This window comes from Anas platyrhynchos, chromosome 16, assembly GCF_047663525.1.
Source record: "Anas platyrhynchos isolate ZD024472 breed Pekin duck chromosome 16, IASCAAS_PekinDuck_T2T, whole genome shotgun sequence".
Taxonomy (NCBI): Eukaryota; Metazoa; Chordata; class Aves; order Anseriformes; family Anatidae; genus Anas; species Anas platyrhynchos.
In genome coordinates this window covers 8,544,361-8,567,815 of record NC_092602.1, presented here as the reverse complement: position 1 = coordinate 8,567,815, position 23,455 = coordinate 8,544,361, and the positions used below count along the sequence as shown (strand labels likewise).

Sequence of the window (23,455 nt, the reverse complement as noted above, 5' to 3'; positions counted from 1 at the left end):
ACTTTTAATCTTTTAGGTGTGTCAAACCCGGATCATTAAATGTCTACCAAAGACCAGAGATGTGTAAGCTGCCTGTATACATGTATTCTAGGAGCAGTTCATGCAGAGTCTAGAGGAGAGGATAGTTTGTGGCCCCCTGTTACTTAGACGTTCTGTTTGTTGCATTTTGCTCTGATTGGAATTTTCCTGGAGACAGATTTAACATCCACACAGATCCAGGCAGACTGAGGTTTCATGATGCAACCATGAGCCGCAAGCTGGGAATACTGAGTTTTGATCGGTTTTTCAGTTTTGATCAAACTGAAACACCAGGAGGGAAGCTGTACTGGGTTTGGCTGGGATGTTAACTTTCCTTGCAGCAGCCCACACAGTGCTGTGCTCTGCGCTTGTAGCTAGCACAGCAGTGTTATCACACCAGTGTTGTGTCTACTGCTGAGCAGTGCTGGCACAGCATCAGGACTCTCTCTAACCCTCCTAGGGGGTGGGCAAAAGGGAAACATCACCAGGGCAGCTGACCTAAATCAACGAAAGGCATATTCCATACCATATGATGTCACACTCAGCAATAAAAGGTGGAAACAGGAAGAAGAGGGGAGGGGTGGGCTCTCGTTGTGAAAACGTCGGTCCTCCTCCTGAACACTGGCTACGTGCGTTGAGGCCCTGCTTCAAGGACGTGGTCAAGCATCACTCATTTGTGGGAAGTAGAGTAATTTCTTTCCTCCGAACTTCCACATAGCCTTTACTTGTTTTGTGTTGTGTTTTTTTGTTTGTTTGTTTGTTTTTCCCTCTTTCCCCCTTCCTTTTCTCCTTTCCCTTTTTTCCTTTAGTTACATTGTTTAACGATAATATTTCCTTAATTATTATTATTATTATTATTTTCCCTTTAATTAAATTATCCTTATCTCAACACGAGTTGTTCTTTACCTTACTTCTCCTCCTCATCTAAGGAGGGGGAGTGAGATAGCGGTTGTGTTTAGCTGCCTAGCATGGTAAAACCACCACAGAAGCATAATCATCACACACCATAAACTGGACAGAGGAGCCCATCAGATGACAACAGCTGTGATTTGGAGGAAAACAGGCTACATGTTTTGAAGATGTGGCCTTTCAAATACAGGGTGTCTCCATAGCAATTTGTAAGCTTTGGGATACACTACAAATGTGCTGTGTGTAACTAACATTGGAAAAGAAAGTTACCCACAGTTACTGCAGAAGGCAAGACTTGAGCACTTCTTGCTGACTGCTTATGACCTAGTGGCTGCTACATGCCCCCCAGGGCACTTAAGGGATTTATTCACTATCACTTAAAGCCCTAAACATCAGTCAGTAAACACGTATGTATCAATGAGGTCTACATTCAGCATCACTGGCTGCAAATATGCTGCCAAGAGCAGAAGACAAATTCTCATCCAAACTATACTGTATTCCATTCGAGGACGAGTGTGAGAACACTTAATTCACAGGGCAGGCCACAGCCCAAAACAATGAAATTCCTGATGCCTTTTTTTCTTTTCTTACTGTTTCTCCTAAATGTTTAGCAGTAAGTCATATGGCACAGTGTAACACCCTGTAACATGGATGAATACCTCTTAGACTCCTGCCTTGGAGACAGCACAAAGTGAATCTGTTTCCATCCAGGGTCTACATCTCCAGATTCCTCTCCTGTTCTGTGTTGTCCCAGGCAGGCTGGAAACGTTTCCATGTTGAGTTCATGTTGGCAGTCAGGCCACTAGATGTTCTTGGCAAAGCAAGTCCCAGAGCAAACTGGAATGCCTTCCCAGTTTTTCTTTTCCATTCCTTACTCAGGATTGTGCACAAAATTTAGCTGCTTTGATTCACTGCATGCTTAACAGGCCGAAAATAAATTCTAGGTCTAGTCCTTCAGAATTAAAGCCTTTTTTCACTATGAAAATACAAGGACGGGTAGATACATTCACAAGCACACACAGGTTTGCATGAAAATTTTTTTCACCAGAAAATTTAGCACTGACTCGATCAGAAGTGCAAGCTGACTACACTGGAGAAAAGGTTTCCATGAAAAATAAGGTAAAAAGGGAAAGCAGGACAAAATAAACAAGAACAACCCACACATGGCTATAACAAGAAGAGCCAAGAAGTCAGACTAGTTCCCTACAAAAGCTGGAGCTGCATTAGAAGAGGTAAAGTTTTTAGGATCCAGGCAGTTTCCCCTTTCTTTGTAGGCTCCTATCCACATCTTCCCCATTGTCCCATAACAGACCTGTTTGCAGGGAGCACAGCAAACCACAGCAGGAGCTGGCCAGACTAAAAATAACTGGAGAAGAGCATTATTTTGTAACACAGAGCAGCTCCTTATTCCATTTCACTGATCGTCTCCACAAAATGCATCAGCATAAACTGAGCAGAGAGGCGGGACGGAACAAATGCGACTGTTCAGGTCAGCACTACTGCTGTGCTCAAACTACAGCCTTGGTTTCCTTGCTAAAAAAGAAATCTAGTAACAAAGCCTAAAAGAAAACCGCATGTACTAACTCTATCGGCAGGGCTGCTTCTCCCTCACCTGCCAGGGTGCTGTTGTTTGTCTTGTGAATGTTGTGAATGGGTGAAAATTCAATTGAGCAGTGATCAACATACTATTTACTATTATGCTCTCGAGGTTGTTTCAGAATTTTGCAACCACTTCAAACAACGTTTGGCCACAGGACACTAGAGAGAAGTAGAAGGGATTACATGTAGAAATTAATAGAAGCAAAATGGACCTAATTGTCACAGCGTGGTCTGTTAGCAAAACACACACACACACAATGTATATATTCCATTTCCTGTATTTACCTAGAGCAGACCAAAAGTCCTGCCATGCAGAGAGGAAAGCGCCTGTTAAAACAAGGGTTTAACTGAAGTGACAGGTTTGGGAGAAGGAAAAGGAGGACCAAGCCTAGGCAGCGGGGGATATTTAAAGACTATTAAAAAAAAAAAAAAAAAAAAGCAGTAAACGTGCCTGATAAGAATATCTGTCTGTGTCCAGATCTTCATCCTCTCTCAGGATGAGCTGCTTTCATTTTTTTTTTTCATATTGTTTTGTTTTCCCACTAGTGCAGCACGGAAACTGAGAAGCCAATAAAGCTGGCTGCTATTTTCCTGTTTACACTGTAAATCATGGACATCTTTCTTGTTACACTGTAAAATGTATCGAGAGAGATTGATTTACCATCTTGGCCTGGAACAAGCAACCCAAGCTTCCTAGGCAGATGGCTCTGCCTACACCACTAACAACCTTTTCTGAACACAGCTGCTGCCCTAGCTCAGTGCCTTCCTGTCATCTGGCTAGAGAAAACAACAGTTTTGGTGTAGTTCATAACCACAGCAAGATAGTTACTTCTTGGTTTTGTTTTTTAAAGGGTGCTGAAGGTGAAACACAGCTCCCCAGCACCATTAATAAATACCGTCTTTTCCCCACCTCTTTTCCTTTGAACCTACCAGATAAGATGAAGGTAGTTGGGGTCACACATCAAGGTTCATTCTGTGCTATTATATTATATTCTCCCCTGACATACCATACCATCTTTTCTCCCTAACTGCCTGTTGTTGCTTTATTTTTCTCCAGAATCTGCTTTTGGAAGGGAAATTCTCCTCTATGAACAGATTTAGAAAAACATGATTCAAGTGCAAGCAGCACAGCAGTGCTAGTCAAAGCTCTCAGTGAAGCCAAAGAGCAGATGAGAGGAAGGACCTCTCAGTCCAAGCCTGTGGTTCCCTCCATCAAACACCAACAATGCTGTTTTACACTTCAGCATCACTGACTGGTTCATAGCTCTTCACATTTTAAAATATGGCAGGATAAGAGGGAGCTTATTTTGATAACACAGATGTGTTACATCACCATTTCATTGAGTCCCACCACTTCCCCAGCATGAAGGAGCCAAGTACCAAGATTGTGAAGCCACACTAAGGGGAAGTGCCACCGAACGCCACTGAACTTGACCCAAAGGGAAACAGGACCACACCGGTCCCAACTCAGGTGCACCAACCTCTGTGGATGACAGTCTCCCCAACAACTTCCTTCTGCATGCAGAGTGGTACCCACAAAGCAGAGCTCCTGCTTGGACAGTAGCTCCCAAAGCAAACAACCAGAGGTCCTCTCACCCAGCAAGTCACAAAGTAGTTCCACAAGGCAACTTTGAACCAAGGGCTGAGCTCTTGTGGCTCCCTGTAGTTAACACGGGAGCTGCTGGAGGTTTCAGAGGCACGCAGACCCGGTCAGGATCAGAGCCCAGCTGCTGGGGCAGACAGCTGCAACCACCACATACGCACTTCTCCAAGGGCACCCAAGCTGTAATTCACATCAGCTAGTGCAGAAGAGGGCAGAGCAGAAGAGGAACCTGCCTGTGAAAGAAGGTTTCAGGCTGTATCCCACCATCCCCGCTTTCCTGCACAAGGCCTTATCTTTCCTTAGTGGTGATGGAAGCTTGTTAGGAAAACACTGGACACAATACACACAAAAAGCACTAAATACATATATCAAGTGTACATATACACCACAACAGAAGGTAGATGAGGTGTCCCAACTATCTAGGCTGTCCTAAAACAGGCTGATCCCATGGGATCCACACGAGACTCCTGCTGAGCAGTGTGCATACCAGGGTAGAGTTTAAAAGGTTAGCCAGTGCAGCATGGATGCTCATATACACAGCAGACACAGCCAGTGAAATGCTTGCTCCTGTTAATAATTTCATTTCCAAATTCCATTGCTTAATGAAAAGGTAGAGAGCAGCTGAGTAGTCAGTCACAGAATCTCAGAAAGGCTTGGGTTGGAAGGGACCCCAAAGACCGCCTAGTGCCAACCCCCTGCCATGGGCAGGGATGCCACCACTAGGTCAGGTTGCTCAGGGCCTCGTCCAACCTGATCACCTTGAACACCTCCAGGGATGGGGCAGCCACAGCTTCCCTGGGCAGCCTGTTTCAGTACTTCACCACCCTCTGAGTGAAGGATTTCCTCCTAACATCTAATCTAAATCTGCCTTCTTTTAGTTTAAAACCACTCTGCTTTGTCAGTGTAAAAAGTTACTATCTTTTTCCTTTTTTTTTTTTTTAAAGCCCTCTCTAAATACTGAAAGCTGTATATGTACTTAGTACTGAGCATCCACAGAGCCACCTATAGCTACAAAGATAAAAACATCAAAATGAAGCAAAATCTAAAGTTTTCAAGCCATCAACACAGGGGTTCAACAAGTCTTTTGTATGATACAAGAGAACTGAACTTTGTGCATAAGTGCATTGCAAAGACACACATATTTCTCTGGTGTGTGGTCTAGATGCTGAGATAATAGAAACCTAAATGATTCTTTGGCCTCAGTCTACTAAAGTTAAAAGAGGTGGGAAAATATAAATCCAATTTCTGTTGCACTGGAAGGTGGTTTTACCCCACCTACTTTCAAACAACTGACTTAGCAATGGTGTCACCCTAAATTCCTCATATAGCCCAGAGGTATTCAGACAAAGATGTTAGATAGGATAAATTGCTTACAGGAACGATCCCTCATTTGAAAACAGAAGAAACTGTCAGTTATGCACTGCCCATCAGATGGAAAGGATCCAGGCCAAAGTTTCTGTCTTGACCAAACCATTCTGGTGTGGAAGATTAGCCAGACACAGATACTTCCTCGGAGCTAAGTTGTACATACAGCTAGTCTTTGTGCCAGTAGCAGAGCACACACCCAGAAGCATGGCTGCACTCCTCCATGCAGCACAGCTGCGGCTCCTGGCTGCTCCGAAGCTTCGCTGCCTCCTATCTTCGCTCCTTTTAAAAGGAAATGTGTTTGTTTATTTTAATCACTTGTCATTCATATCGTGTTTGTAGGCAAACATTTTGAGTGAAAACATCAGAGCAAAACCTAACCCTCTTTAAATGGAGCAAATGTACAACCAGAAGCAAGTAAAACACAACAGGGAAAAATAAAGGAACACTTGTACATCAGCACTATATTTAGATACTGCTTTACTAGGACTTTTACAGAAACTTGGAAGACATGTTGTGTTGATGCTTGGTCCAGCCTTAAAAAGCTCCAAGCAATTTCACACAGCCCTGAAATAGAAGTTCTGACGTTTTAGACTGCAAGCTGCACAAAACAGACACTGTTCAACAGCACAGTAACTGTTTTCTACACAGCTTCTGCACACATCTACGTTCCCTGGATTAATTCTTCAGTTTTATTTCCAGCAGCATTTTTAAACAGCAACTATGCTGCCTGACAGACTAATGCACTTTGATAGGTTTGAGATAACTCAGGAATTAATACGACAAGACATGACTCCTGTCAATAGTACTATAGCAGAAAAACAGAAATACTACTTGTAAGTCTCTGTGTGGGACTGAGGTGCCAAACTTGGGATTTGCCTGCATGAAGTGGGAAGCTGATCCCTGCCTCCAGAGTTGGGTTTGCCCAAAGTGGAAAACAAAATAAAAACAAAACTAGTGAACAAAAAACCAAAATGTTTAACATGAGATTTTCTTTATTTCCTCATAATGGTGCATACCACAGTACAGATTTAATATAGTTCCTGCTACGCACCCACCCAGCAGCATGGGCATACAGCTTGATTACAAAAGCTTCACGTGGCAGCAGAAATCCTGCTCAGAACATCTCTACCACAAAACAACCACCACCACCTTCTAGTCTCCTATTCTGTCTCAAATAGGAATTTCTGATCCAAAACAAACAAACAAACACATTAAAAATAGGAAGGAAAAAAAAAAGGTATCTTGGGAAAGTGAACTAAAAGGGGAGTACTGGCACAGAACGTGGGCTTGACTTTTTGGTACCACACTGGTGCCCCATAAACCCAAGTAATTCATGAAAATAAAGATTTAGACCCTAGCTACTTCTGCAAATTTTAGTCAAGATCCCTGGCTGAGAAGCTTTCAATCAAAGCAGCGTAGGTCATAAAACCAGCAGGTGTTAAAGATACTACAGAAAAGGACAGCAAGTAGCAACGGAGGAAACCGTTCACAAAAACCAGACGGCAAACATCCTCGGGCACTTTCTTCCTCTTAATGATCACAACCGTTTAAGTTGTTAGTTTCACATCAGCAACACAGGGCTTGTGGACCACAAGTGGCTAGACACAGAAGGAACTACAGGAAGTGAAACGTGCCTCTTCTGTCCTAAAATAAAAATGGGCTGGAGCTTAGTACCAACTGATCATTTCATAAAGGGCAAGCTGTCTTTTAGCAGCAGCCTGCTAGGGATGAAAAATGATGGAATAGTCTCATTTTTATTTATGGGTTTGTTTTTAACAGATGGGGATGAGAGGAGAAAAGAAACAAAACAAGCGTAATTCATCCTCTTTACATACTAGTGCAGAATGTAACCACCAAAAAAAGCCTGTGAAGACTTCATAAACACCCACACCAGTGACCCATGTGCACTAATGGGTCTTAAGAGGAGGCTGTCATGAAGCTGGAAGCAGAATTCAGGGAGCAATGGGAGAATTTCCTAGGTGAAGCCAGCATTCCCTTGTGCCCTCCATCTGCCTTTCAGAGATGAAAGTACTCAGTCCTCAGTTTCGTGTCAAGCAGATGTGGTTTCTTGCCTTTGGTTAGGATGCCCCTGTTCAATAGGAGCATGAGGAGCCACACGGTGCCCACGTCTATCACAAGATTCGTTACACTTTCTCCTCTGCCTATGACTAGCAGCAGATGTTGGCAAATAGGAGGGGAATAAGAAGAGAAAAAAAGAGGTACAGCTGACCCTTGTCATAGGGTATGACGATTCTGTGATTCCAGGGTAGCCACATGATAGCCCAGACATCGCATAAAGTGGATATGAACAAAAGGACTTGGTTCCTTAGGCACTACAAGTGAGTACAGGGCCTTCCAACAGCCAGCTCTCTCTTCCCAAGTCTGAAGTCACGCACACCTGCTATTCTGCCACCAAGAAGCAGAAAGGGCCACAGGAGCAAAGGTGGTGAGAATCTGAGGATCTGGAGCACTCACGTAAGGGACACTGTACCACAAAGTACTGCTGCTGTTGTCGTTCCTTGGTTATAAGGACTAGAGCCCACCACGAGCCTCCTTTCCTTGGCCGCCTCGCTTTCACAGGGAAGGACGAGCGCTGACAGGTCCCTAGAGAACAGGAGCCACCACTCCTGTTCTGTGACTGCTTCTTGGAAACCAGGTTCCCCATGGGACCTGGCAAAAGGCCAAAGTGAAACACAAAATTTAGTAACAGCAGGATCTGCAGCCCGACAGTCTCCCAGCACACAGACTTTTCTAAAGGGATTACTGGCTATCAGCCAGTCTCGGAGGGGGCTCTTCAGATGAGGCTGGCACTTCTCCCAGGAGAAGGTGTCACGGGATGACACAGACACTGGGTAACAGAGGCATATCAAGCCAGCATGCACACACTGCCTATCAACCCACTTCAATGATCAGGGAAAAGTAGTTACTGCAACAAAGTGAGGGGCTTGCCAGGTGACAACGTTAACTCTGCAGCTACTAGTAGGGCACCAAGCTGCTTAACACTAGAGCATCCCTTAAACAGGGAGCTTATGCCTTCCTCCTCCACTCCATGGCAGGTAGGTGGCACAAGCAGAACCAGTGCTGACCAGAGACCATGCCATGTCTCGGCACTCCTATGGCCTGGTCTCACAAGGGCATTATTGTGTGATGCTATGTCTCACCAGGTGCACAGAAACAACCAGCAGGTACTGCTGGCTCTGGAGAGTGCAGGCAATCATGCTGTGCCTCATGCTGGGGAGCACAGGGACAGACACAAGCAGATATTAAGAAAGTTTGTGCATTCAAAACACAGATGTTCAAAACCCACCACTCAGCAAAAGCTCGGAATGATCATTCTGCAAAACACTAAGCTTCCCCCTGGGTATATGATCTCTTATCCAAATCCATACTTACCTTTCAGGAGTACAAACAGCCCAGAATTAAATGTCCCTTTCTTCCATTAAAGACATTTTCACTCTAATCTGCCCTCTGGACAGGCCAGGCTTGCCTTTCCCCTTTGCTTCCCTCTGACCAGAATGTAAAGATTTTTCTTGCCTAGTATCCTCCAAGAATTTCACACTTTTCTTGCTTAGCCCACAAAGTCTGCTGAGATGTCAAGCCTCAAAAAGTTTTTGCATGTGAATATTTTACCATCCCCAGCGTTTTCTCGAGACAAGACGAATGCTACCATGTACAGCTGTCCAAGTGCCAGGATACTTGGCACGCGACACAGCCAGTTGCTCTATGCAGCTTGGTAAGAAACAGTAAGGATTTTTACCTCAAATCCTGTTCATAACCCACGGTTCCTACTGAATGCTGCCCATCGGTTACTGAGATCCTGAGAGTGTAACAGCACAGGTCATGTGCACAGCTCTCACTCCACATCTGGAGGCCTGCAGACAACGGGAGGCCGCGGCTGCCGCGTGTGCCAGGAACCTTCAGGCACCGTGCAATCAACTCAGCTAGTTTTGTGGTTTAGTGCCTAGCCTCAAAACACCACATCACCGTTTTGAACCTACCAAAAACAGCTCAACTAATGGGCCCAAATGCTGCATATAAAACGTATTTAAGGGAGGAGAGAAGGGGGAGGAAAAAAAAAAAGGCATGAATAGAAACCTTTATGTCAGGAGTTACTCCCCATCTGGTTGTTGTGTATTTTAAATCTCTCCCTCCCCACCGCCCGTGGTTACTGAGTTTAATACAAGGGAACCGCCTTGGAAATGCCCCTCCTGCTTAGTTTCTTTAAATGGTAAGAGGTTCCCATTTAGTTTCAACACAATAACTGAGCTGGTCAAAGCTATCTTCCCTGTTGTCAGTGGTAGTCTTACCCCAATCTCACGCTGGATATGAGAACTATGGCAGTAATATACAGTGGCATCCAATGCCAAGAACTCTTCCATTCTTTGTATAGCAGAGCCCATGAGAGCAATCCTACAGAACAAAGCTCTCAGTCGGTGTTGAGAAGAGCTCACGCATGGAAAACGAAGTGGCATTTCTTGGGATGTCATTACTTGCAAGAATTGGAGCACAGACATCCTGTAGTAGTGTCCAGAAGAAATGGAAGAAAAAAAATGAAGGCTTGAAATTGCAATTATGAACAAGCAGTTGCTATAAAGGGAAACCCACCAAACATTTTTTTTTTTTTCTGCAGAAGCAAAACAATCCCAATCATTTCTGAAAGCTCCTTCAGTACTCCATGCAAAGGGTCAGGAATTCATGGTTACAGAGACTTTTACTGCATTAAAAGAATCGAAAATTTTCTCCTACTTAAATGGCGAACACGTGTAATGTCAGCTGTGTAATAGATTACGCATGTGAGTTAATGCCTCTCCTGGCAGTAGTTAATGGATGAGCCTGGTAACATAAGAATTATATCAAAATTCCACCGTAAAGGATAAAACTAATTTACATGGAAATAGTTTGCACAGAGAGAGCTAGAGCTGCAAATTAGGAGGACTAAAACTTAGTTTAGGTAAGTTTCTCTTGGCAAGAGTAAGGACAAAAATTCAATGAAGAGCAGAGGAGCTGGTCACAAACAGAGAATTCAGTCCAAGAAGACAGGCCAGCAAAGAGAAAGTGACTTCTTCGAGAACGACAGCTGGAGAAAGGAAGTCCTGGCATGCAGGAAATCCAAGGCAGAAAGCACTTCACTTTCCACACCTCCAGGACTGCTGAAAATTAGGAGTATTCCAGTAACTTAAACTCAATTGCTTATAACATTACAGCCATCTGAATGCAATCAGAGTGTTCTAGAAACTGGCTAAACTTACCACTCCTTCCAGTATCACTTGGGCAGCACAACAAGCTCAGTTCTCCATATCTTGCATGCACACAATGTCTGGCTAAAAAACATAACAGCCGGTGATTCACAGCAATCACTGGAAAAGTCTCTAGGAAACTCTCTTTTGCAAGGTTTGACGGTGTGGCACCATGGTTACTGAGACAATACAAGGAACAAAATCCTGCTGTATATCTAATCCCTTTGTGCTCAGCCATCTGGGACAGCAAGACCTTTCATGGAATAGGGATGAGCCCGTGTATTCTAGAAATATTGCTGTTCATCTAAGAACCCTCTCTAACTTGTAAAGGTGTGCTAGATTTATTATTTTATTCATTCCTATCAGGTCATGAAATAAAGACAACTACTAAGATTTGGGTATTTTGTTCAGCATGACAACCGTTCAGACTAGTGTAGTAAGAAGCAGAATAGTATCCAGAAATGTCTTGATTTCCTCCACTTTAAAATTGAGATGACAACAGCTTATATGCAGAACTTTAAAGCAAAAACAAAAACAAACAAACAAACAAACAAAAAAACACAAAAGCAAACAAACAAACAAAAAAAAAAAAAAAAAAACACAAAAACATTGGAGATCTTTGGGCAAAAGTCCATTATTACAGGTAACTAACTCAGCTGCTCATTACTTAGGCTAGCCACTTGCCAGGAAGTACGCACACAACAGATCCATTTCCAAAGAGGAGAGGTTTTGGTAGGTGGATCAGGACAGGCTACACAGCTAAGGAGTGAATTATCCAATTGCAAAGAGCCAAAATTCCAAAGCATCAGTCAGGAACAGCTTTTTTGAGACAGGGAAAATTAGACACCTTTTGGTTAGTATAGGAACAAGCAAAACCACTTGCAACAGTAGGATTTCAAAATTCCCTACATCCAAGACCCCCAAAACCTACACATATCCCCATCATCACCAAGCCAAAATGCACTAGTTTGTGATCGAGCTCTTATGGACACCACACTTTAGTGTATAAAAATCAAATAGTGTATAAAATCAAGGCGTCTGCAAGGGCATGTAGGGAAACCTACATCAGTCACAAATTCATAATGTTTATGTTTTTACCCCCACATACTCCCCTGAGCTGTCATTTCACAGATGCCAGTCCCAGCAGCCAGTCTTGGGATGAGCTTATGCAGTAATTGATTTGGCATCTTCTTGAACACTTGCACATTATTATTTTGTGAGCTTACAGGTACGAAGGTCACCCTGTGAGGCATTCCCCTCTCTTACACATCCTCCTCTTCTCTTAAAATCATGCTGTCATACAACATCACATCCACTGTCACGGGTGCTGCCACAGGAGGAAACTTGACAAAGGCAAAGCCAGCTGCTGTACGTATCCCACCACCACGCCTCCACTCACACAGGCAGCATAAAGGCATAAGTAAATGATTAAATGTGTAGGATCTGTATGCCCTGACCTCCAGGACACACAACCAGACCGTTCGCTCAGCCTGAGTGGGTGCCAGTGCTCCAGGAGCCCTGTATTTTCAGCTGGCTCGCTGCCATACCGCAGCAGACCATAAACATAGCTTTAGTCACCTGACACCAATTCCAATTATTTGGTGACTTTTTTTGTTTTCTCCAATCAATCATCCCCTTTAAGTCAAATTCTGGGTTTTCCTGTTGTTAAGAACTGGGATTCACTGCTTCAGCCTGGCTTCCTCTAGGACACATGGGGAGGAGAGATAAGCCCTCCCTTTCAGGCAGTGCTGACTACAGATAAGCACAGGGGCTTTATTATTTTCCACCTGGTCTCCACCAGCAGAACACGAGCAAGGATAATCTGCAAACTTGACAGTTGAGGAGTGGAAGAAGCAAATGCTTCTTCAGCAAGTCTCAGGCTCACTAACAAGGTCTGAGCAACAGGGCACATTATTTTAGGCTCAGGAAGTAACCAAATCTTTTAATTCCACAGGAAAGAAAATTAGTTCTCCTCCCTAGCAAAACTAAGGACAAATAGCTGACGTGCATCACCATTCTTCGGAGAGCAACAAGTACTGGTGAAGCTTTTTAAGCCAGCCACTAGCGACACTAATTCCCTTTAAAATTCCCTTTAGTACAGACGAATTTGAAGACCACAGTCAGAAAGATGATGAAGCTTTGCTGTCTCATGCTTTGCAGTGAGGCGCAGGTAGCAATGCTTACAAATGCCAAGGAGGGGAGGGGAAAAATGCCAAGGAGGGGGGCTGAGGGGGGAGGATTTTAAAAAATATACTGTAGTTCTAGTGCTTCAACAAATGCCAGGAAATTGCAAGTCCTGCCTCCTGTTTTGTCCCAAAATACAATGGCATGATTTAAGAAGGGTGTGTAAAAAGTTATTTGGTGTACCTTAACTCTGTATGCTGTTGCCCACATGCAGAGAAACTGCACTCCATACAGCATGGCAGCATAAACTCCTCATTCCTTGTTACCTCTAACTACACTGAGACGTACAGGTTATAGATTTGCTTTTGTTTTATAACTTGTACCCATGTCATGCTGCAGATCCTGACAGAGAAAAGTTTTTCCCCTAGGGGGTAAAAAATAAAAAAAAAAAAAAAAAAAAGAGGAGACCACTGTAAGAAATATACAAGCAGATTAACTGAATTCCTAACCGCATTTCAGCAACTGTGCTTTCACTTATGCTCATGCATTGCATTCTCCAACGCTTTTAAGTTTATTGCCACATTCCTAAAGACAGCTATCAGCCTGGCAATTGCCATTATAAAACTGGAGATCCCTCTTTAGACTTAAGATGAAAAAGTCTTCGAAACGAGATACAAGAAAACAGGCCAGTACTATCAAACATTTGGAAATTCTTAGTCAAACAGCTGAGACAATGTTTCCACACTGGAAGAATGTGCACTGTTCATCAAAACGCTGCCTCGTATTTTATGCAGATAGAACATTCCTCTATGCTGCCACTTCCAAGCTGGTGTCTCCTGCTAAATCAAATCCTGTGTGGATGCTCTTCAGCACTGATCTAGTAGATAGTCTGTACTTCACAGACATTTCTGATCTGAACTCCCGTGGTGATCCCTACGCATAACACATCAAAACATTTAGTGTGGGCTTCAACATTTACAGGTCTGGTCTCTCCCTTAGAATTTTTTCCCCCTCCCTAATGAAAGGCTTGTGATATTTCTGGGCCAGGACAAAGAAATACCATAGAGACTTATTAAAAAATATATATTCTTGTAATTCATTTGAGAAAATTCTTTTCAATGAAGCCACTGGGACTATATTTCAGAACACACAGAAGAACCACAGAAAGACTACTACTCTGGTACTTAGGAGCACGTGCCACTTAAAAGACAAGAAAGTAATTTGCAAAATAATCCAGTTTAAAACACAACAAAACCACTTCTCCAGAAACACAAACATAAAGCAAGATGCTCTCGGTATGTACAAGCAGGCACTGCTAGGATCTGCAGATCATTTGACTTAATTTGGTTCTTTGTAATGTTTCTATAAAATCAGGCACTTAGGCAAATCCAAATATTTTGCCTAATCAGCGCCCCCCAACAGTGTGCTACAAGACTGCCTGTCAATTTAGGAAAAAATAAAAGTAAAGGATACACTATTTTATTTAAAATAGAATGAGGAAACGCTCATAATTAACATAAGCAGGGAAGTACCCTTCAGTAAGAAAAAAGAGTAACCCTGGGGCAAGTCATTGAAAAGTGGCTTAGATTTGACAGGCTACGCAGTATGCTCAGGGGCTATACAAGCAGCACACTCTGTGCAGCACACACAGATAAGGAAGACCACACTGCACACACATCAATGAATAACCTACACCATGCAATTAAATATTTAGTGAAATTAAGGCCTGCATGAAGCTCTGAAGGAGCCCTTGCCTCCTTACACTGTGACTCTGGAAGAGAAGGTACACGTTAGCCTTTGCATAGACCCTGTAAGGATAACTTCCATGCTCCTGACAACGTTTTCATTGTGGCAGTGGCAGAGGAAGATGGGATACTCCAAGCAGCCAAACTACCCCACTAACGTCTTGCACGCACTGCAAGTAGGAGAAAGTAACGTGGTCCCAAAGCCTTAGAGTGTCAGAGCTCTTACGTTGACTAGACAATCCCATTTGCATTATAAGCACGAGGGCAACGCTGGATGCCAGAACATCAGCGTGTCAGTGATTAGGTAGTCCATCTCGTCCTGAAACAAGAGGTTTGTACAAACTCACACTAACCACAGCACACAAGTGAGATGGAAAGGCCTTTCTGCTGAACCACAAGAAAAGTTTACACATTGTGATACAAAAAAAAGTTGCCAAATATTTAAAATGTCTTCCAGTGTATGGTAATATGTGCATTGCAAACTGCAACATCAGAACCACATCTTTGATAGCATCTGTGAAGGAGCGTGTCTGTCTTGCATTCAGACCACTATAAAAACAGATTTCCTTGAGAATGAGCCTCTCAGCACTGCCACAGTAGAGCAAGTAAGACCAGACTGCTATAACTACCCAAGAGAATACGGACAAGGACATTGTGCATACACAGAAAATGGTGTTGGCCACCAACTTGTACATGTGTTTGTCTTCAACTACAGCTTCTGATGGCAGCAGCAATAACACAGCTATTCAACAGCTCCTGAAGACATCAGCCTCCTGGAGAGGATGAAATAGTTTCAGATCACCAGAAGAACCAGCTGCCTGAGGATTACTGCAGCGATAAAACCCTTCTTCCCTCTGCATCCCCTCTCAGTGACAGTAAGGGCACCAAGCTGTAGGGGCAATGGCCAAGCCACGAGGCTGTTCAGGTAGACATTTATGGACTGGGAGGGAGGCGCAGAGATGGTTCTGAAAACAACTGCCCCAGAGGCAGCACAGACCAAAAAGAATGGATGCCAGATCAAATGAGGAATCCTGCCTGATGATCGCTCCCTACATACTTACAGGTTGCATGTAACAAAAAAGGAGGTGGTAACACCCCATCTTTTATATGCTGCTTCTCCGACATGTGGAATTAACTTAGGAAATCCTGCAGGTATTTCTACAGCCTTAGTTCTGACCATGGCAGAACTACGTTCCCAGGGAACAGACTGAACACCAAGGGACAGGAGAGGTCACGGTGTGCTGTTCCCATCAAGCTATTCCATTAACTTCCATTTATAAACCCAGCTTTGCTGCTGAGAGAGGACATGCTCTCCCTTGACAAGGGTATCCCTAATCAGCCATCATCATTCAGGAACTTCCTGATTCAGTTGCAACAGAGTTCAGCTTTAAAACGCTCTGGAATCAAACTTAAATGGTGTCATACTCTGCAGACAACTTCTTTTGAACAAAAAGTTCATTTCTTTTTGCCTTATGTTCACATGTGCAAGTCAACATGTGAGACATGAACAGCTTTTCAGAGCTGATACTCCAAGGCTTTTCTAAATCATAGGTGTACGTGACAGACTTGGATTTTCAAGTACACTTCCAGGTACTTCAACTCATGCAGGAAAACCATGCCCCCAAAACAAATTTATTGGCACTTTCTGGTCTGTATTTCAGCAGTTACAGGATTAGGAATGTAAAGTATGCTAAGGCTTGAATTCTGGGTGTGGCCCCCAAGAGACTGAAGGGAAGAAACAAGCCAATGCAAGAACCACTGTCTGTTTTGCCAGTGAGATGGAAACAAAACTAAAATCAAAGCAGTAAAATATGCTACAAGGTACTGAGTGTCATCCTATGAGGTGCTGATTTCAGATGTGCAAAAGTTATAGAACCAATTGTGCACCAGAGGAAAATAAGCCATCATTCTGTCCCCGTTAGCTAGTAATTTCTTGGCAGATCACGCATGAAGCTTCTCAGCACAAGAAAAGTAAAAGAAAATATATTTTTGTTTCATCTTCAGAGGTTTCATTGAAAGTCTGTCCAAGTAATAATTTTCTCCAACTTTATAAATCCAAACTATATTCGAATAATAAGGTAACATTTTTCTCCTTAAAACACGAGCAGACTTTACCCTATCCTTAGCTCACCCCTTTGTAACCTGAGACAGCACACACTGCAGTGCCTAAACACAACTGTAGACACAGTCTTTCTGTTTTCCAAAAGGATTGCTCCTTCACACCAGCCTTTGCAGAAAGAGCTCCTTTGCATCCTTATCGAAACCAAAAATACCATTCTGTCTTCTGTACTCTCTCTGCTTCTTCTCCCCAGCCTTCAGCCTTTCCTATCTAAGCAAATACGGAAGAACAAAGCTTGCCCATGCACTTTAATTCACAATAGGTTCTAAACTGATCCAAGGGGCTGTTGAACAGAGCTGAACTTGCAGCCTCCAAGGCATTTTCTGTCTACGAGCAAATCAACTTCCTTGTATGGAACAATTCACAGCATTGCTGTTCTCCAGAACATGTAACTTTGAAAGCTATGTATTTTGAGGGCAGGCTTCTCGTGAGATACTCAGAACTAACTTCACTTGAATCCCTTCAAAAGTGACGAAAACTTACAAGTGACAGAGTACCACTGAGACAACGCACAGGACTTCTGAAAAGCTGACCACACCCCCAAATCCTACCGTTAAAAGATGAGTAACACATGTTACAGACAGCTGGCGGAGGAAATCCCATCCTGCTGTGTTAGGCAGAAAACCTCTGAGGATCCAAAGGCATTGTAGTGTATGCAAGGGGGGGGGGAAAGGAACCCCTCCTGCTCCTCTCTGTCGCAGATAAAAATCCAGGAACTCCACCCAGCCCCCAAGAAAGCAGCACCAGAGCATTCCCCCTCCCCTCCCAGCACCTGTAGCAGCAGCATAAGTTTCTCCACTCCGGCTGAGCTGTCAGCTGTGCCCAGGAAGCAAGCAGACAGACATCTTTTGTGCATCTCTCAGCGGCAGCTGCAGGGGAGAGGTGTGGGGGCAGGGAGCAGGGTGTTCTCCCCAACACACCCAGGGGAGAGAATCAGCAAGCGTGGAGAAAAGGTCTCAAATCGGGGCAGGGAACAAAACAACTGCACTGATGCCCATGTACTGACATGCTCTCCTTCCTTTCCGTTTGCAGTTACTTATTCCAAATGCTATTTTGTTTTTAAATGTTGGGGAAATTCTAAGTTCACCTATGGTTGGGGAGTTTACAAAAGAAGTGAAGCTCAATACAACCTTGTCTGTCTGCAGCCCTTTTGGAATAAGGAGGAGAAAGGCCCTTTGAGAAAGCATCTTAGCCACAGCAACCCACAGCTTCCACCAGCCAGCCTTTGGCAAGACGCAGGTGACGAGTGACTGGAACAAGCCAAGGAAGCCCTGGCGTGTCCTGCGAGCGCTGGCACATTGCCACAGGATCTCAGTCCTGCCCCACAGCCGGGCAGCCAGCAAGCAGATACCATGGTGGGGTGTGCAACAGGCCCCCATACCACAGGCAACAGGTGGATCAGAACAAGTGGCAAGTTAAAAAGCCACAGAAAGGGAGCAGCAGCTGAGCAGGTGAAGGCTCTCAGCTGACTGGAGCTGGAACTGAATTCAGCAAGCGTCCAGGGCAGCAGCAGCCGCAAATCATCGATGCAGCGGGGAAAGGTACAGTTTTCCCAGAGCCAAGTCCCCCAAGCTCAGTCCTAAAAATGAAATAGCAAGCAAAGGTAGCCTGGTAACCATGGGAGGGGCAATACAAGAATCAATACAACATGCTTCCGTGACATTTACCAATTTCTGTAAAGGAAGCGTGCTCCCTTTTGAAATTTTTCTGCACCTTCCCCTAGTTCTGTGTGTTCCTCTAGCTAAACAAACACTGCCCCTCTTTAGAGTAAGCAGTGAAACTCAAATGTATACAAACTGCACTCCGCTCAGGCACTGGCCCTTCCTGCAATTTACAAACTAAGTACAGGAGTTATACTCTATAGCACAGCTCAGTTAATTAACACCAGATCAGCTTTGACAGCACCTTCTGTTTTTTAATGCTGTCAGCTGGTTTACCAGCTGTGTTCTGCGTGTACCCTTGCAAGCTAAAGAGTCAGGCCAGGCAGCAGAAGTTTGGGCACTAAACTCTTGGATTAACAGGGGTTAAATGGGGCAAATGCATAAGCAGCAGCACTCTGAAGAAGTCGAGAATGGAAGCAGAGCTGCATAGAGGCCAGAATGCAAGAACCACCCAACCTTACAAACAGACTGTGGCTGAAACTGACAGAAAACTCCCTAAAAATATACACAGGTAAATCTCATCATCACTGACCTCATTATAGGTAAATAAACACTGCTACAGAACCATACTCTACCGACCTAAGCCTTAAGAAAACAAGAAGTAAGCAGGCAAGTCATTCAGTTCCTCACGTGCCCTTCTGGTATCCCTTTATCAAGCCAGCTCCCCGGCTTCCAAGGCCCTGCCACCACATCCCATGCACCTGCCATCACCAGGCTTTGTGCAATGGTCAATGCACACAGGTGGGGACCACTTCTATTACTACAGGTTCCAGTTTGGAATAAAAGGCTCGGAAGTACTGATCTTTGTAACTTGTTTTCTCCTGTTAGATGTTACACAGCTGCTTTCAGGCTCTTCATTTTCATTATGCTTAAGAGTCTCCCACTGCAGACATTCCATCCAATATCCGCTGAAAATTATGGTAAGAAACGAATTGCAATATAAACCACCTGAACTGGCAGGATGTCTCCTGGCATCCATTATCCTGGCATCCATTAGCCAGTTTTCTTGAGCCCTTTAGCCTTTACCCTTGCCAACCAGAAATATTATGCCTCCTGAAATACTCCAGTGTCCATCATAACTTGCTGCCCCTCCCCTGCAAACAGTAATTCTGCTGGCGTGCTCTCAAATGACTGAAAGACAACACAGAAGCAATGCTCAGTTCTCCCAGCCAAAGAAAACTAGGGCCTCTGCAGCCTATAAACAATAAGTGAATATAAGTGAAACAATAAGCAAATATAAATGACATCCGGTCCAAAACAACACCTGTAGACAAGTGTTTTGTTGTTTGTTTATGTAAAAAAACACCTTTCAGACCACAGCTCTCCAACCACTAGGCCTTCCTCTGCCTACTGGGAGCTCAACAACCCCTTGGTAAGCTCAAAGAGTAGCAGCTCCTCCTCCTTGCCAAACCACCAGCTCTTGGTGGGGCAGCCCCATGAAAGCAGGGATTCCTTTATTTACAGTTTCTTCCCTCCCTTTCCCACCGGTTATTTTTGAGGGATTATGTTTCCTGTTTTCACTGCTCTGCCTCCATTTGTCATTCATCACAGCCATGAAAGTAGGAGGGAAGCACAGGAGAGCAGACCAACACAAAGCAAACCTTTACGGTTCAGTGGGCAGGATTAAATGTCACCCCCTCACCCCCTCAACCTCGCCCTCTCTCACACACCCTCCAAGATGTGATGTGAATATGGCTTACCCTCCAGCACATACCCCGATTCTGACAGCTTTTGCAGGTCAGAGCTTTCAGGATGGATCAGACAGGCAGCCTATTCATCCCGGTCTGCGACAGCTATTTTCCCTCCCTCTGGCCAGTCCATTTTGGATCAAGCACAGCTTGTTGCTGAAAGCCCCTGCCTATACCTTCCAGCTGGAAATGGTACCACAGCAGTTGCTGAGATAAAAGCAGAGCAATAAACCTTGATACCCCTTCTTGTTATGCTGCTGAAGACACCCACTCCTCCCCAACCCCTACACCCCCTTTTTCCCCCCCAAAAAAGCAGTCAAAAATAAAAAGATAAATGCTGGTAGCAATTCAGAAGGACACAATCCACAGAACTTCTGCCCTTTCCTTCAGTCTTGACTTGTACCTTCCTTAGCAGCAGTCTCACAAACTGTCTTGATGAAAGTAATTCTAACTCAGCAATGTAGCTGCGGTGTAGCTGCTGCAGCTCCACTATTTCACAGTACACTTGCAGCAATTCTGCAGCTGTAGAAGTAATCCCTGGGGACAATAAACACAGGGGGCACCAAAGGTTAAGGGCAGCTGAACTGCCTTAGAGCAGATAAAGGGTGTTTTTACTGTTTAACACCTTTTCAGCTATTTACTCTCTCTTCATATATTCTTCTGAGACTCTCAAACTCAGTTGCTATCTATGTAAGACAAACTATAATCATTTTAGCAAAAAGTGGAGCTAGAAGCACGCCCCCTGAGTCCATTAGCTCCCTCCACCAGTTCACTGCTTTTATTCCTACGCTGCACAGCTTCCCCAAGGCTGCTGCTACAGATGCAATCTTCCCCCCTCCTCCCTCCCAGCCGCACTGCAGGGCTGCCCCTAAGGTAATAACGCATTGCATCAGCAGCAGATGATGGCCAGGGGATGGATGGAAAGGAAAGACCAAAAAGCAAACCGTTTAGATAGGGACACAGAGAGAGTCAGAAATAAAGTGCATTTAGTTTTTGAAAATAGCTGAGGGTACAGCTCAATTATATGGCTGAGATAGTCTAATGAGTGAGTATGCATTTGTGTAGCAGCAAATCATACACAGGAAGAATTCTTACCCAGACATCAGCTAGCAATTAGGGGATCTAATTAGGCTACGGATAGAGGAGTCACCACCGAAGAAGAAACTGATCCCATGTGAAACTGACCCATGGATGTAGGTAGCATGTACAGATGGGAGACCAGTAGAGAGTGAAACAGGAAAAAGTACTGAGAAGGGAGGAAAAACACCACAAATAACTCTCAAAGAAGCAAATCAGAGTCTGAGATGACTGCAGCCAGTTCTAAGGAAAATACGTTTCTGTTCCCAACTACAGGGCAGAAGTAAACTTAACCTTACGGGCTTGCAAAAATGCACAATTCAGCAGTCAAGGAAAAAGATGCTGAAAACACAGCAGAAGATCAGGAGATGGATCAGAGTCAGCACCTGACAAGTCAGGTTGTACATCTGGGCAAGAAGAATAACACTGAAAATAAAAATGATTTTGCAGTGCAAAAACGAAGTTTTCCCTCTCATTGCATTAGCAAGCCATAGAATCCTACCTACACCAGCTCAGAAGAGGTGCCGAGTGCTCTCTAACAAACTGCACCGTTCTGGAAGACTGTCACCCCTGTAAGTCTGGGCACCCTGCTGCCCCTTACTATGATGAGTACCAGGTGGTACACACGCAGAAGGGCTCACCACTGCAAAGTTAACTGGGAAGAGGTGAGAGCTGTGTAGGTTCCATTCCACTCCCATGGTACATTCCCTGAACCCCGTGTCTTTCTTTTCCCTTTGAACAGTACCACCTTATTTCTTGATACTACTGTCAACAGACTCACCGCAAAGACAGGCTTAGGGAGCTGACGATTCAGAGCATTAGGAACTTAGAATGTTGAGGTTTTCCTTAAGAGACAGAACAAGCAGAGGGCCTGAAGAAAGCAGCTTTGAGGAAGAAACACGTACAAAGAGTACAAACAGACCACTAGACAGTGAAAACCTAGGCAAAGCTGCTGCAAGGAAGATGCCAAATATATTTAGGCTTCATTGGTATATCAGTCACAATGCAGTTGCATTCCTTTGCTGAGTAAGTACACCAGGTTCTCCCACTGATCTTACAAGAGAATGTTAAGACCTACCTGGGAGGCTTTAAAATTTAGGGGGGAGTACTGTTATGGCAGGAACTTACAAGTTAGTAAGTCAATCTGAAACACAAATGACCTTTGCTGGAAATGCACCTTTCCAAGAAGCATAAAAAAACCACCACCACCAAAAACACACCCCCCCAAAAATACCAATGTGCAGATCTGCCTTTGGACAAATGTAAATAAGAAAAGCCGGTTAGTCTGGAAGTCAATCCTGTACCACAGGAAAATGAGAATTTGTTTAATTCCTGTCTCCTTTATTGCTGCCCGCTAGAGGCTGTGTTGATTTCTTATACAAACTTCGGGGGGAATAAACTACACTTCCCTGAAATATTCTCTTGCCACAAATTTAATTTCAGTATTGCAAAGTATCATTCACTTAAGCAAAAAGTGATGCTTGCATTGTAATAAATGAATAAAATCCAAAACCCTGGGTTCTACTGTGCTAGGTGTCATCAAAATGTTTGGAAAGAAAGACAAACATGCAGGAGCTTTGGAGGAAGGAGTCTAATAATGAACACAAACTACTTCATAGCTTCAGTCCATTTACATTCATTAGTAATTAAAAAATAGCTGTTTGTCGGGTTATATAAAAGCAGCTGTGGTCATCAATATGGTTCTTTATCATTTAAGCAACTGCAGAACAAGACAGTAAAACGCATCAATAATGGAAAGACAAGACGGTTATGTGGATTTAACTAGCTTTTCCCTTCAGGCCCTATCCACTGCAGGGTTCTAGCAGGGCTGGTGAAAACTACAAAGGTTCAACCATACTTATCTAACCACCGCAGACAGAGATGAGCCAGGATAAACCTTATTTTGCATCTATGTTGCCACCTCAGTTCACCAATGAGATGTATATAAGTGTAGACTCAGAGATTAGGTTCTGCATTTGAGAACAAAAGCTCAGCGTCCACATCCAAGCCTTATCACCTTAGATGATCTCGGACACTTCAATTGGAACTATCAATGCCTCAGTTTACCTAGGTGAACGGAGCTATTAGCAGTTTAACTTCTCCATGTTCCTGAAACACCTGCAGATCCAACGAGCAGATGAGTTCCTATCATTATGAGAGCACTATTAAAGATCTGGAAATTAAAATACAAAATTAATAGCACATATCCTTCTTCTTTGTTACAGATAATCTTGGACTGAGTTTTTTCTCATTCTCTAGGAAGATACAGGATGCTTAAATGCATTTTTAAGCCAGCCTCCAAAACAG

At 43.9% G+C, this 23,455-nt stretch overlaps 1 protein-coding gene across 4 annotated transcripts in view; it reads right to left on the bottom strand.

The window, feature by feature from the left end:
- The window catches only part of BCR (BCR activator of RhoGEF and GTPase), a 102,789-nt gene that overhangs the window by 61,904 nt on the left and 17,430 nt on the right, over positions 1 to 23,455 (bottom strand). Inside the window, exon 1 of one of the 4 annotated variants that reach the window (XM_038187693.2) lies at positions 17,274 to 17,340. The exons of 2 other annotated variants lie outside the window; for them this stretch is intronic. In XM_038187693.2, coding sequence (XP_038043621.2) covers positions 17,274 to 17,325 — 52 coding nt within the window. In that variant the 5' untranslated portion in view covers positions 17,326 to 17,340. Of the gene's footprint in view, positions 1 to 10,746; positions 10,880 to 17,273; positions 17,341 to 23,455 lie in introns of those variants that run through there. One more of the 4 variants, XM_072024597.1, reaches the window with a different exon arrangement.